General features: G+C 36.3%; 1 protein-coding gene across 1 annotated transcript in view; it reads left to right on the top strand.

Moving 5' to 3' along the window:
* LOC117173654 (paired box protein Pax-6-like) overlaps nucleotides 1-14331 on the top strand; it is a 36317-nt gene that overhangs the window by 3924 nt on the left and 18062 nt on the right. The window contains exons 2-4 of the mRNA XM_033362294.1: nucleotides 10334-10586; nucleotides 10696-10876; nucleotides 13968-14241. Of these exons, the coding sequence (XP_033218185.1) occupies nucleotides 10334-10586; nucleotides 10696-10876; nucleotides 13968-14241 (708 nt within the window). The remainder of the gene's footprint in view (nucleotides 1-10333; nucleotides 10587-10695; nucleotides 10877-13967; nucleotides 14242-14331) is intronic.

Raw genomic sequence — 14331 nt, 5'->3', positions numbered from 1 at the left:
GGGGTGAACCTCCGAAACACCTCCCTTGGATCCGTCACTGCTTTCATCAAAATGTGTCAAAATGTGGTCAGTTCATTATAATTTTCAATTGAAAAAATAGTTTGTAACCTATCAATTTTTTGACATACTCAATTTAACAGTATATACTTAATTCTGACTTACAATTTATTTACTTTTCGATTAAAGATTTCGCGAAGCACAATTTAGATAGGGTAAAGGGGGGCAGCGCCAAACAGTTAACAGTCAATGATCTTTTTACATTCTCATCATTTATGATTGAGAAAGTATTAGTATTATCGGAAATTTGACATCACACTTTTTCAACGGATCTCCACGTTTCGAGACCCCCTGAATCCGAAAATCAGGTTTTCACGATGGCGTCTGTCTGTCTGTCCGTCCGGCCGTCCGTCTGACTGTGAACACGGTAACTCTCGAAAAAATGAACGAATCAAATTCATCTTTGACACACTTTTTTTAGGTGCTAAAATAAAGAACGAGTTCGTGAACCAGCCATTTTTGATAAAAATTCAATAAGTGAGCGCATTTTGAAAATTTTCGAGACCACTTTTTTCTAAATTTAAAAATTCTATGTACGGATATTTTTAGTATTAAAAAGAACAAACAATTTATTCTCATAACTTTTTTCGATAAAAAGAAAATTCTCAGAGTTGTGGCGTTTTCAAAACTTTTTTAATCAACCGATAATCAAAATTTGAAGCCGAAAAACGTACGATATGAAAAAAAGTCAAGAGAAGAAAAACATTTCTTTTTGAAAGCCCTACAAGATTATCATAACCAATTTTTGGATTTTCTGCAAAAATCGAAAATTCAAATTTTGATTGCACAAAAAATAATGGAAAATAAAAAATTCCATTTGTGGACAAACTATGTAGGATACGAGAAAAGATGAATTAACAAAAATGGTTATCCCAAAATAGATCTACAATTTCGTTAAGAATCACTTTTTGATAGGACGCGTACTTTTTGTTTTATTCGTGAAAAATAACTTTGAAAAAAAATAATAAAAAAAATGTGTGGAAAAACGACGAAAGTTACGAGAAAAAAATCAAATGTCTGTCGGAAATCGAGCGCGCAGCGCGAGTGTCACGATGAGAATGTGTACCTCAAAGCCTACAGAGCTTTGAGAAACTTAATCTTTAACTATAAATACTGCCATCTAAAAGAGATCTTTTGAATAAAGTTTTTTTCAATCATTCCAAACGCAAAGAATAAATATCCGAGCGCGAAGCTGTAGGTAATCTATTATCGAGCGCGAGGCGCGAGATTTAACCGTCGCGCGCCCTAGGCGCGCTCAAACTTGCGAGCGAAGTGAGGCGCGCGCGTAGTGCACGACCGGGCAGATTTTTTAAGTTAATAAGATGTTGAATTTAACCAGTTTTTTCTCATTTCGTGTTCTACAATATTTTATATCATATTTCTGTAAGTATTAATTACATAAAAAAAAACAATAATTTGGTAATTTAATTATTTCTAACATGCTGTATTTCGTCAGCTTTGCCCCTCATCTGAGGGTAAAGCCGCCTGCAGCTTTTTATGAAAATAAAAACATTGAAAGATAGGAAAACATGCTGGTTTGCTTCTGTGATATTTTATGTACTAGAAAAATTACCTTTAAAGATGTCTAACAAGAAGAATAAGTTATTTTGAATAAAAATAGAGAAAGTTGTAATATAACCTCTTATTCGTTGACATTCTACTAGAAACGGACTTTACGCAATGTTTCTACTGTACTAATACAAGAAAACTGCATATCGACCGGATTGATAATAATAATATTTAATAGTTTATTCCATGTAGTACACAAGATAAGTCGCTGTTCTACATTGCCGATCATTTATCGATGAAACTTGTCACACGTGTTTAACCTAAGCACTTGACAATATTATTTTCGTCGTGTCTGCCACCCTGGCCAAGCCTCATTTATGAGATTTATTATATTTTGGACCTGAATTACGTCTAATTAATATAATTAGATTGTGTGATATTGTTTTATTTGTCAAAACATTAAATTTGTATACTGTAAGTATTGTCAATAAAGTTGAAAACTTTATATTTCTGTCAGCGAAACTTCCATTCTTTTGTGGTAAAAACTGTTTCCTGTATAATTTTTCTCGCACAACGTAAATTTTCAAGATTTTAGTAAGTAACACTATCTCTCTAATAAAATCGATTTATTTTCTGCAAAGTAGAACTAACACAAGAATATATATTTGTAAGGTAAGAGGGCCTCCATCTTACATTAAGAATATATATTATTGGCGCCTATTTAAGTTGCAAATATTCTTCACCTTAAGGGGAAATTCTTAAAATTAGAATATCGATTTTTAATTTTAGGCACCTTTCTCCTACATAACAGAGAAAACCCTGAGGGTTCAGTAATGATGCAGCTTAAGTAAAAGTAGGTATCCTTTAGAACTGAGGTTCTAAATGAACTATTTTTCAGGGTTGCGTTTTAGTTCGTTGATATCCAATCGATGGCTATTGGTGGGTGATGCAGTTTTTAACTGCGCGGGACTGTTTGAAATCAAGAAATAATATGAATAATCACACAGATAAATATTAATAAACTTTTTTGCTAGTGCAATATGATGACCTCTGAATTATAAAGTAAAATTTCCATAATTTTTAAACGTTTTCTATACGTGTGGGGAAAAAAAGACAAAATATAAGAGTGCCCTTTTTCCGCCTTTTTTTCTCTGGAGTGTAGCGTAGAATGTAGTCTAGGAGAGCTCGAGATACGTGTTTCAGGGGTTGTTTGGTGAGGCGGTCGTAGAGAAGGAGAGGAGGTGGTTCACAGAATAAATGGAAGGTAGGGAGTGGACGAGGATGAGAGATGAGAAGGAGAGAAATCGGGATAAAGAGAGAAGAGAAAGCTGCAGGGTGACAAGGGCGAAGAGGGAAAGCGCCGCGACGTCGTCCGCCGCTACGATAGGATTTAATCTGTGTCCCGTTTCACGCTCAGCCAAGTGGAACCTTTTTGCCTCACTTTGCGGCACGACTCGCTTTTGCTGGTCGTCGCGTAGATTAACGCGAAATTATAAATAAAGAATGTAGTGACAGCGTGTATACATACACACGAGGCTACAATGCTCACCTTGCTTCTGAACGCGGTGTGCGTCGGCTTTACAAAAGACTTGTCTTTTCCAATCACCCTGTCGCAAAACAGTCCACTTCAATGGTGAATATCTTTCGAGTTCTCATCTCGCAAAATTGCACCTATTTTTTTATTTCGAGATTGCCATTGCGCCCCTAAAGTTGATATAGGTAACCCCATAAATCACAGGAATTTACTGTTTATAATCAACTAAAAACTAGAATACTTAACCGATATGATTTTTTAAATATAAATTTTCAGCACGAAACACAGAAAAAACTGGGTGTAAAAGCGTTTTAGGTAATGGGTGTCACGGGGTAACGTTCAGCTGGGTAACTGATAGAAGGGTAAACTCGCCGTGAAAAAACAAACATTCTCCGCTGGGCTCAGCTAGAGGGCAGCACGCTCTTGTGTAAGTTAAGGATCCTCTACGGAAGGATGCGCCAATGTTCCCCCTCCACAGTCTCGTGAAAAGTGGACAGGAAGTGACGTCAGACTCCCTGAGCATGATCGCACTTTCAACCTCAGACTGAATCCAAGGTTGTGTCATACGCACACATATTTACGCACTGCACAGACGGACAGCTGCCTCCCACTACCCCCACCCAACCTAACCGGAAGTATCCAGTAAACTCAGCTCGACCAATCCGTCTTAGGCACATGGTTTGTCGCACCCTCCCTAGATGATCCTTAATGTAAGTAACTTGCAGCCCTCTAGCGGAGTTCAGAGGAAGGTCTTGGTTTCCCCACAGCGCGTTTACCCCTTTTTTACCCCAGCTGAACTTCACCGTTAACAAGTTTCGTCTGTGAATGCTTCAGCATTACTTCGAGCTAGATTATTAAATTGAAATATTTGGAATTTTTTATTTAAATCTATATTTTAAAAAGTCCGTTTAAACTATATGGTTTTTTCTCGCTGATGAAAAAGGTTAAATGAAATCATAAATACATTAGATATAGTAGCATAATGAATATATCGTTGCAGTGGGAAACCTGATCGTCTTTTAATTGCTTAACATTTGTGTATATCCTGTAGTGCATTGTGAATAGTAAATTAAATTATGGAACTCACTATTTGCCATTTCAACAAGATAAATACAATCCAAGTCCGATAACTTACCATCCGACAAGTGCACACTCCCCTTAAAACGCTATCACACGTACGGAACGCACAGTAATTGTTGTTCTCCCACTAAGTGTGCGATTTTGCACATAATTGGCGCTCATGATTTACGTATGCGCGCAGCTAATGTCACTTTTCGATAAAAAGCCTGAAAAACGTAAATTGTTGAAAAATGTTCAGTCTTTGAGGTATAATATTTGTACATTCTCAAAATTTATGATTGAGAATGTATTAGAATTTCCCGAAATTTGACACCACAGTTTTTTAACGGATCTCTACGTTTTGAGACCCCCTGAATCCGAAAATCAAGTTTTTATGATGGCGCCTGTCAGTCTCAAAAATAAAAAATTCCATTTTCTGTTCAAATTATTTAGGATTCGAAAAATGATGACTTGACACAAATTGTGATCCCATGAAATATTAGAGAAATATTAGAGAAATATTAGAATCGCCCGAAATTTTACACCACAACACGGAGAAAAATGTAAGGTCTGTTTGACCATATAAATGTGCAGACAGATCATATTGCAGGGTCGACTATAGGACAGCTCTTGAATATGGCTAAAGCGGCTATTTCTAGAAGATAAAAACGAGAGGTCCAAATCGACAATCTCAGAAAGACGACTGGATTGACTCAGACCGTCGTCTCGGCCATTCAAAGCTGGCTGACTCGATCATTGTGAAGGGCCGGTTTGGAAATCTCAGATGGTCGATCTGATTTTCTCAGCACGTATTTATTTAATTCGTGTAATCCATAGAATTGACCGAATTCAAGGAATTTATCAAATGCATATAACGCCCGGAATTTACGGATTTCGTAGAATTATCGGAATTTATGGAATTAGCAGAATTCATGGAAACTGAGGAATTCATGGTATGCACGGAAAACAAGGAATTGACGAGATTCAAAGAATTCATAATATTCCTGGAATTTAAGGAATTTACGGTCTTTATGGAATGTACGGAAATCAAAGAATTTACGAAATTCGCAAAATTCAAGAATTTGACGGAATTCATGGACTTGACGGAATTCATGAAATTCTAGAATTCATGTAATTCGCGGAAATTATGGAATTCACGGAATTGATCGAATTCGCGGAATTCATGGAATACACGGAATGAATTCCGCAAATTTCATGAATTCCTTCATTTCTATGAATTCTGCGAATTCCGATAATTCTTTGGATTCTGTAAATTCGGCGAAATGCATGCATTCCGTGAATCCCGGGCATTATAAAAATTTCGCGAATTCCGTAAATTCCATGATTGCAATAAATTCCTCGAATTACTTGAATTTCATGAACTCCATGAATCCCGCGAATTGTATCAATTAAAGGTGTTCCGTGAATTTCGTAAATTCCATAAATTCGCGAATTCCATATATTCGATGAATTCCGTAAATAAATTGAACTCTATTAATTCCGTGAATTCAATGAATGACATAGATTTCGGGAATTCCCTTTCCATGAATTTTGCTAATTCCGTGATTTTCATGAAGTCCTTGAATTCCATACATTTTGTGAGTTCCTTGAATTCCATCAATTCTGCGAATTCCGTGACTTCTGTGAATTTCATGAAACCCGCTAATTTCACAGATTTCGTGAATGTCATGAATTTCGCGAATTTCTTGAATTCTGGGAATTCAATGAATGCCGTGAATCCCACGAATTCCTTTAATTGACTGATTTCCTTGTGCACAGTTTTCTTCTTACAAACGCTCTATTACATGTATTGCAAAGCTGGAACGTGACTTCACGATTTACAACACTTACGATACATGTATGGCTATTTCGTTATTCCAATACCATGTTTGCAATTTTACCTCATGCTTGTATTGTAGAAGTTTTGTAGAATTGTTGTACAATTTCATGCATTTTTAACAGTATAGCTTTAATACAAGATGGGCAATTGTGGAACAAGTTAAATCTATGTTAAAATTTTTCACTGAAAATCTTTTACTTACAAAAAATGAATTTGAAAGAAGATTTACAATTGTGAACAATTTTTTTGTTGTTTTATGATTTTTTCACAGAAAATTTGTATTTTTAATAAATTACTATCAAAAGGTATTTCAGATTATCATTGAGAATCTTTAAATTCGGCATTTTTATAAAATTGTTGGCTCTGATGGCGTTTTATTTTGGAAATCGGTACTTTTAATAAGAAATCATTGCATTTCAATGAAAATTAAAAATCGGGGCTATTGAACTGATTTGATACATTAATTGCAAAAAAATTTTAATACAAATAATAATTGTAGCCTGCAGGGCATTATAAATAGTGACTTACATTATGAAACTCAATATTTGCCATTTCAACAAGATAAATACAGTCCAAGTCCGATAACTTTCCATCCGATAAGTGTACACTCCCCTTAAAACGTCACCACTCGTACGGCACGCACACTAATTGTGGTCCCTCTACTACTTGTGCTATTTTGCTCATGATTTGCACTCATGATTTACGAATGCGCGCACCTAATATCTTGCTACTAGAAGGAGCACCCGATAAGTCCGCAATTCCGGAATTGTCCGCACCAACAGCCTCGAAATTGGAAACTTATCGGACTTGGAATGTATCGTCTTTCGGGTCTGATTTGCAATGGGGGACAAGAGAAAAAATTAAAACGTGGTGAAGGCTTATTTTAAAAAGGAGAACGAAAGGATACAAATGATTTGAATAGTTTTTCCCCGTGTTAAAATTAAAATTGTAAATCCGAAGCAAGTATGTTACTGCGAAAAAAATTGTTCAGGGCAACTAGGTCAGCCGGGTGGAATCGAATCTTCGTTTGTTTTCGATGGCTATCGCGGGACTTACTTGAGAAACTCACCAAACCAACACCGTAAGGTCGAATCACATTTCTTTCGAAAAATTTCACGTGTTAGATATTTTATAGTTACATTTTATAATTTATATCTAACCTATAATATTGATAACTCCTTTTTGGTATATATCTGTATCTGCTCACATAACTTAACGTGGGATCAAAAAGCTTGACTTACTCGCTCGTTTATACGAACACGTAATGAATATTCATTCTCGGGCATCAGGAGCGAAAGAAAGAAGGAAAGGAATTAGTTCGGAAGACGAGAGCCCCTTTGATCAATGAAAAAATCTTATTCACGAGCCGACGTTCGAACCTATTAGTCATCAGTGAGAAGACAAATCGCCTTGAACGCTATCACTGTCGCATAAAATGCACGCGTCGAATATCAAACAAGGAGTTTTAAATGTTGACGAGCGGATTAAAAAAAAAGTAATATTATATCTTTAAATCGCTGCCAGTATATCTTTTGTGATGGTCTTTTAAAACAGTCAGATTTCAAATATAACCCAACAGCGAGGCTGCTTGAGATGTGAAGCATGGGAACGCGGACTCAAATAATTCGCATATAGTATACAGTCCTGAAAGAGGGTCTTTGCTTAGTCGCATACGAAATGTGTTTTGCATTACAGGTGTCCTACGAGTTCACGTGCAAACATAGGGATTAATTAAATTCGTTAATTGCAAGACGCATTTAGCGCGGATTCTGGCGAGACAGTCCTTGTAATGTGGAGCGTCGCTTTTCATGGTGTTGGATGCTTTTTGAATAAAAGACTAGAGTGAATTTAACCTGAAGTTCAAAGCAAACAGGTTAACTAAGAAGCAGCAATCTTAGCACCAAAGGTGGGAATAATTAATAAATTATTCTGGTTTTTCAAGCCGAAAATTAATGATGAAGTAACCATAAAAGGAGAAAAAATCGTGGATCAAGAAATTAAACAAAAGAAAATATAGACTCAGACCTTGAAATCACGCGACTAATCCCATTTTTATCTTTTTTTACTGATGCAACTATTTAAAAAAAATTCCGTGAATGCTACTGATCAAATACTTTGAAACGGGGGAAAATTCACTTTCGAAGTCCGATGCACAAACCTTCGTGAAATCTTTTGAAGCCTCTGTGAAATCTTTTCTAAATCGCTGATATATTTTTCAATCTTTAAAAACTTTGTGAAATTTTCGTAGAATGTTTGCAAATTAATTGTAATCTATAGAAATTTCTGAAATCTTTTAAATCGTCGTGAAATCTTTGTGAATTCATTGATATGTTTGTAATGGCTTTGAAATATTTGTAAAATATTTCAAATGTTTCAAATGTTAAAAAACTTTGTGAAGTCTTTGAAATCTTTGTAGAATCTTTTTGAAAACTCTCAAATCATTGAAATCTTGGAAATCTTTGGAAAACTTTTGAAATCTTTGTGAAATCTTTCAAATCTTTGATATGTATTACATCTTTAAAAATTTTGTGAACTCTTTGAAATTTTTGAACCCTTGAAATCAGGTGTACACTCAAGAGTTAAGTAGTCAATCCTTTTCATTTAAATTAAATAATTTTTTGTTAAAGTTTTGAAATTGTTAAATATTCATTGAAGACACTTTGAATCATTAAAAACTTTTTTTCAAGTTTTTTGTGTTGAGAGTAGTTATTTTTAGAAATCCTTATTTATTAAGAAAGCAAATAAAAGAAATATGCTTAGAAAGAAATGAACTAGAATTTAAACAGTGGAGTAGAAAATTAAAGTTATTTGAGTTTGCAAGCACTATTAACAACATTCTTAATAAAGAAGTTAAATTCTGATGAAATCAAGATTTAAATATTTTTTTGAAGTCAAAAATTTAACTCCGATAAAAGAATTTTTATACATTTTGAAACCTCTATATTTTTCAATCTTAAAGTTAATATAGATTTTTTTCATTTCTAAAAATGTTGTTCGTGAGATTTTTTTTATCTTTTCAAACAAACATAAATTTCCCGTCAAAATTTCAGAAAGAAAAACATTGTTAAGTGTTTTTGAAATAGGCGCCTTTTTTATTATAGATAAGGTGCCGAAGTTTTTTACTTTATGGTCCCCGAAGGAGAAAAAGGTTTTTTTATTGTTTTAAATATTTTATTGCTTAATAACAAATTATCTTCAAATATCGTTGCTCCGTCTATTGAATGTAGGTAATTCCAAAAACTTTAACATTATTTTTTTAAAAAGCCAGAAGGATGAAAAGGAAAATTTCGTTTTATTTCATTTTATTAATCTATTTGCTAGTGAGAAGGTCATGAAAAAATGTATTGAAGTACTGAGGGCAAAATTTGGATGATCCAGTATGAAAATAGTTAGATAACCGTGAAACTTCACAAGTTGGCGTCAAATCTCAAAATGCCACACCCCGTAATCCGGTGTCAATCTTCCTGAATAAGGATCTTTCTTTTTACATCAAAGTTTCTAAGTTTTTTTTTGCAATGAAAAATTGAATGCAAGATCTATATTTTTTAAATTGCGCTGGAAAAAGACTTGGTAGGGGTCTGTTTTCTTGAAATCGTAATTCTGTAACAACCCTGGCATAAGAAATGGAATTGAAAAGTATTGTAGAAAGTGCTATATATATATATATGGTAACTGCTATATTAACTGCTCAAATTCTTAAATTGAAAAACTCAAAATCACATTTCTATTACCCAAGTTTATATTTTAAACAGAGTATCTTTTAGAAATATAGAATATTCGATATAAGTTCCTGATGCGACTTTTCCAAAAGATTCTAAACAACTCTAGACCTCCGTGATCTATATAAAACTCTAATATTTAAAACAAAATGACAATACATTGCTACAATTTTGCGAAATTTGTGCCTTTATTGATAATATTCTTTAATTTCTAAAGTGAGTTCAAGGCCTCTAGATTCTAAATTTGATTTTTTTAATAGCGTTAGCACATAAACGAAAAATCAACTCCAATGAAACGTCAATCATTTACTCAACAAGGCAAACTATCGAAAAATTAAGGCCAGTGAAACGTAAACAGGGCATTTAACGCGATTTTCATTTCACTGAATTCCGTGGTGTTGTCAGGTGTCAGTTTCAACGTATACACAGGGCATCATGTATTTCCCGGTGTCGATATGACGCCTCCCTACATGGACATATAGATTCATGTAGGTACATAGATAGTAGTTGCATCACGTCGTAATTAGGGCTAAGAGTATTTGTGTTTAATGCAAACTGTTTACCGATGGAGCCGGCTAAAGTGATAGAATGTATATTGGAGATTTTGCTTCACAGAGGAGGACTTGATGCACGGGGGTGGAGCGGGTATTGGAGGGGGTTCTATGGTCGGACAGAACTCAATATTTGGGTGCTCGGCTGCAGGGCACAGCGGGGTTAACCAACTTGGTGGTGTGTACGTCAACGGAAGGCCATTGCCGGATTCCACGAGGCAGAAGATCGTCGAATTGGCTCACAGTGGCGCTAGACCCTGCGATATTTCACGCATTCTACAAGTCAGCAATGGATGTGTATCTAAAATCCTCGGAAGGTGAGACTTAAGGAATTACTATTTTAATCTTTAAGCAGTGTATTTCCTTTCTCTCTAGAATAATCGTCTCCTAGAGTGTAACTGACAAAAACCTACTATTTTTTTGCAGATATTATGAAACTGGCTCAATAAAACCACGAGCAATTGGCGGCAGCAAACCACGAGTGGCGACAACACCAGTCGTGAATAAAATCGCTGACTACAAGCGAGAGTGTCCCTCGATCTTTGCTTGGGAGATCCGGGATCGATTGCTGCAAGAAGGAGTCTGCAACAACGACAATATTCCAAGTGTAAGTATATTCACAATAATTGAAGTTTCAAGAATCATGAGCCGATCTTAAATCGAGACTGGACGTTCAAATGGGCAGGTGTCAAATAGTTAGCATTAATCCTGAAGCATCCATGTTGATGAATCTTCCCTTTCCCATGGAGCATGGACTGCAACCATGGTATATGTTGTAAGCTTATCAGGGTGCGCAACCGGCCGGCACTTACCCGTCGGATCTGGCCACTCGACCCTAATCAAAGTCTCGTCAATACGATCGGCTGGGTGGGGTAATCGGTCCATTACGCGGACCCGACATTGTCCACCCTCAACGCCAGTTGCCCTCCAATCCCCAAGAATCTTCTCCGGCGTGCGTACGTCTTCCAAACATCCTCTCGATCCACCCTCGTTACATACCAATCAAGCAAATACCCCCAAAGACACTGTTCAGCACAGACACCAAAGCAGCAATTCCTTTTAGGCAGCGAGTGCCGGAAAGCAGTCTAAATCCCTTGAATTGTAAAATAAAATTCGTGAATCAGCAAGAGGGTAGTTAACCAGAATTAGTGCCGCTGCAACGCATTGGTTGATACTTCTGACAATTCTGCTTCAGATATCCCTATAGGTTTGTTTCCGACAAAAACCAATGAAAAATTACTAATTCTCCTGGTTTATTTTCGTTAGACTCTTTGGTTTTAGCGACGCTAAATCGGTTAGGATTAGAACCATCGACCATACCTGGCTTTACAATTTCTTGGAAATAAACCTTCAGGCCATTCTTCATAGGATCTTCGAGTTATAATTTTAAGTTTGTTAGTATCTGCAAAAATAATCCAAAGTGAATTGGCATGAAGGAAACTCTGGTTGTAGTTATAAATCAATGTCCATTAAGATTTTAAGTAGGCTTTTCCACGAATGAAGATGGCACGCGCTCGTATCGTTATATATCGGAGGGGTTCAAATGGATGGGATCAGACTGGCTTGATCAATCAGCCTTTTCTGCACGCTGAATGCACATGGAAAAGCGGGTCCGGAGATCTCGTGTGGATCGAAGGCTCGCTCTTTCGTTTGTTTTGACTATGATGTTTGCAGTAGTATTGGTGTTGGTGGTGACGATGGTGGCTTTGATGGTTGTAGTAACGTTGTGGCAGGGTGAACAGTGGGAGGGGGTTGCTGCCAGTGCGGATGGAAGCGGGTAGAATCAGGGTGAATGGGATCAGTTAAGCGTGTTGCACAATTATTCGTGTCCGGTCGCGCGTGTAATGGTCTGCATCGATGCTGCGGCTGTTGTGCGACGACCGAAGCGAACCCCAGTCTAGAGCATGGACTAGACCGTGTTTGAAACGATGGAGGAGCAGGTCAGGTCTATCGGCTGCTGTTTGATAATTCTCAATCATACTGTCGCTTCGCAGGCCTCAAATCCTAATTCAAATAATCTGTATTTCATGCTGATTTCCTACAAACTCTATAGATAGTTAGATATATTCACGGGAAAAAATGGATGTTCAAACGTAACATATAGATGTTCAGGGTTAACATATTATATGTTTAACTATAGGACAACAATCTAGATGTTCAAAGTTAACATCTGCAGATCTTAAAAAGTGAAATGTTACCCTCTAACATCCAAAATGTTCAACTGAAAAATCCGAGATATTACATGTATGGTTATGTCAAATAACGTCTGTAAATATTTGAGGAGTTGACTTATTTATGGTCATTTAAGGAATGAACTGATAACTTATTTGTGAATTTTAAATTAAACTTTAATGTTCGTACACGAACGAAAAACAGATGAAGGGTATGAAATTACGATCAGATGATGCATTCATTCAAGTTGAGGTTATACTCAATATTTCTAATTCAAAACAAAAACGGGGGTAAATAATCGAGGAACGAATAATCTGTGATCTGAATTAAATATTCTTCTTATTTTCATTGACTCAAACTGAAAATTTTATTTTAAATTTAGAAACCTTTTGTCAAATGTGTTGAGTCAATGAACCTAAAACATAACATCATTGTTCCCTTCTTCAGACAGAAATAAGTCGTTATCCAATTTTATTTAAGGACATCTAATTTTTATTTTTTGGAAATGTTCAAAAATTCTAATATTCCATAACATCTGAATGTGTTTCAGTTTAACATAACAGTATTTTTACGCCTAACATCTCAAAAAAATATTAAATGTTTGGCATGAATATCTGCATGTTAGGTGCTAAAATCTTACCCTTTAAAGATCTACATTTGAACATACATTTTTCTCCGTATTATTGCGTATGCTTTGATTTTCAGTGGTGAATGTACTATATGAAACTTGTCTAAAAAAAGCGATGCATTTTTGGGAGGGTGAATTCGTTTTTACTTAGATGCACTCCAACTCTTGATAACTTAGTAATTCATTCGCCAATTGGTAAAGTCTTACCTTCATTCCTAGCAATTGAATCACTCCCTCAACCCACCCCAGCCTTGCTCTTTTACGGATCGTTTCAGAGATTCGTAATTAAGAAGTTCTCGCTCGATATTCACCCAGGGGGATCGTTTGATGGTTGGTGCTCGCTATTATGTGGGCAGATATGCATGTAGTTGCGCAAAAGTCTATTATGAGTCGAGTGCAACCGCCGGCTCGTTATAACTTTTGAGTTAGCCGCTGGTTACGGGCTTAAGCCGAAGACGATTGTAGATCGAGTGGGAAAGGAAGGGAAGGAATAGCCAGAGAAACAGTTTTATGTAATAATAATTGGATAGCGGTGTCCTTTCATCTGGAGCTCCTGAAAAGTCCTATCGGACGACGATGCTTGTCGAAGTTAGTCATGGTCATTAGAATCAGCGCTCATTCCATCATTTTTGGATTTAATTCTTATTCTGATCTAAATTCATTGCATGTGTGGGTCAAAAAGAGAAGAATGCTATCCCGCTATATTTTTCACATATATAAATTATTTCGGAAATTATTTTTTCTCCATAGCTATATGAAATAATCCCTGTTTTCAAGCGTTCAAAGACTTCAGATTCCTACCTACCTGTCCAAAGTCGTGGGTCCTCATCTCAATCGGAAAGATTCTCTTTTCGATAAAAGCCAGATTTCACGTAGAGTTCTTTCCTTTTCTTCGCAGGTGTCATCTATAAACAGAGTGTTGAGAAACTTAGCTTCGCAGAAGGAACAACAAGCAGCAGTACAGGCACATCAGGGTGCGGAGAGCGTTTACGACAAGCTAAGAATGTTTAACGGACAAGCTGCTGGCTGGCCACCCGCCTGGTATTCCGCAACTCCTTCCCATCATCCCCTTTCTACTGGAATTTCTACCGCATCTACCCCGGGTTCAGGGCAGTCTCTCCTGCCTGGTGGGCAGCTTCACGGCCGTGACGATTCCCTTCTCAAAAGGAGTGGTAAGATTTGTTTTTGTATAGTTTTCTCTGTTAAAAAAAAGAGCTAAAAGAATCAACTGTTATAGATCAAATATGTTATCAAAATTCTGT

This window comes from Belonocnema kinseyi, chromosome 5 (assembly GCF_010883055.1).
Source record: "Belonocnema kinseyi isolate 2016_QV_RU_SX_M_011 chromosome 5, B_treatae_v1, whole genome shotgun sequence".
In the NCBI taxonomy this organism is placed as follows: domain Eukaryota; kingdom Metazoa; phylum Arthropoda; class Insecta; order Hymenoptera; family Cynipidae; genus Belonocnema; species Belonocnema kinseyi.
This window is presented reverse-complemented; position numbering and strand designations above follow the sequence as displayed.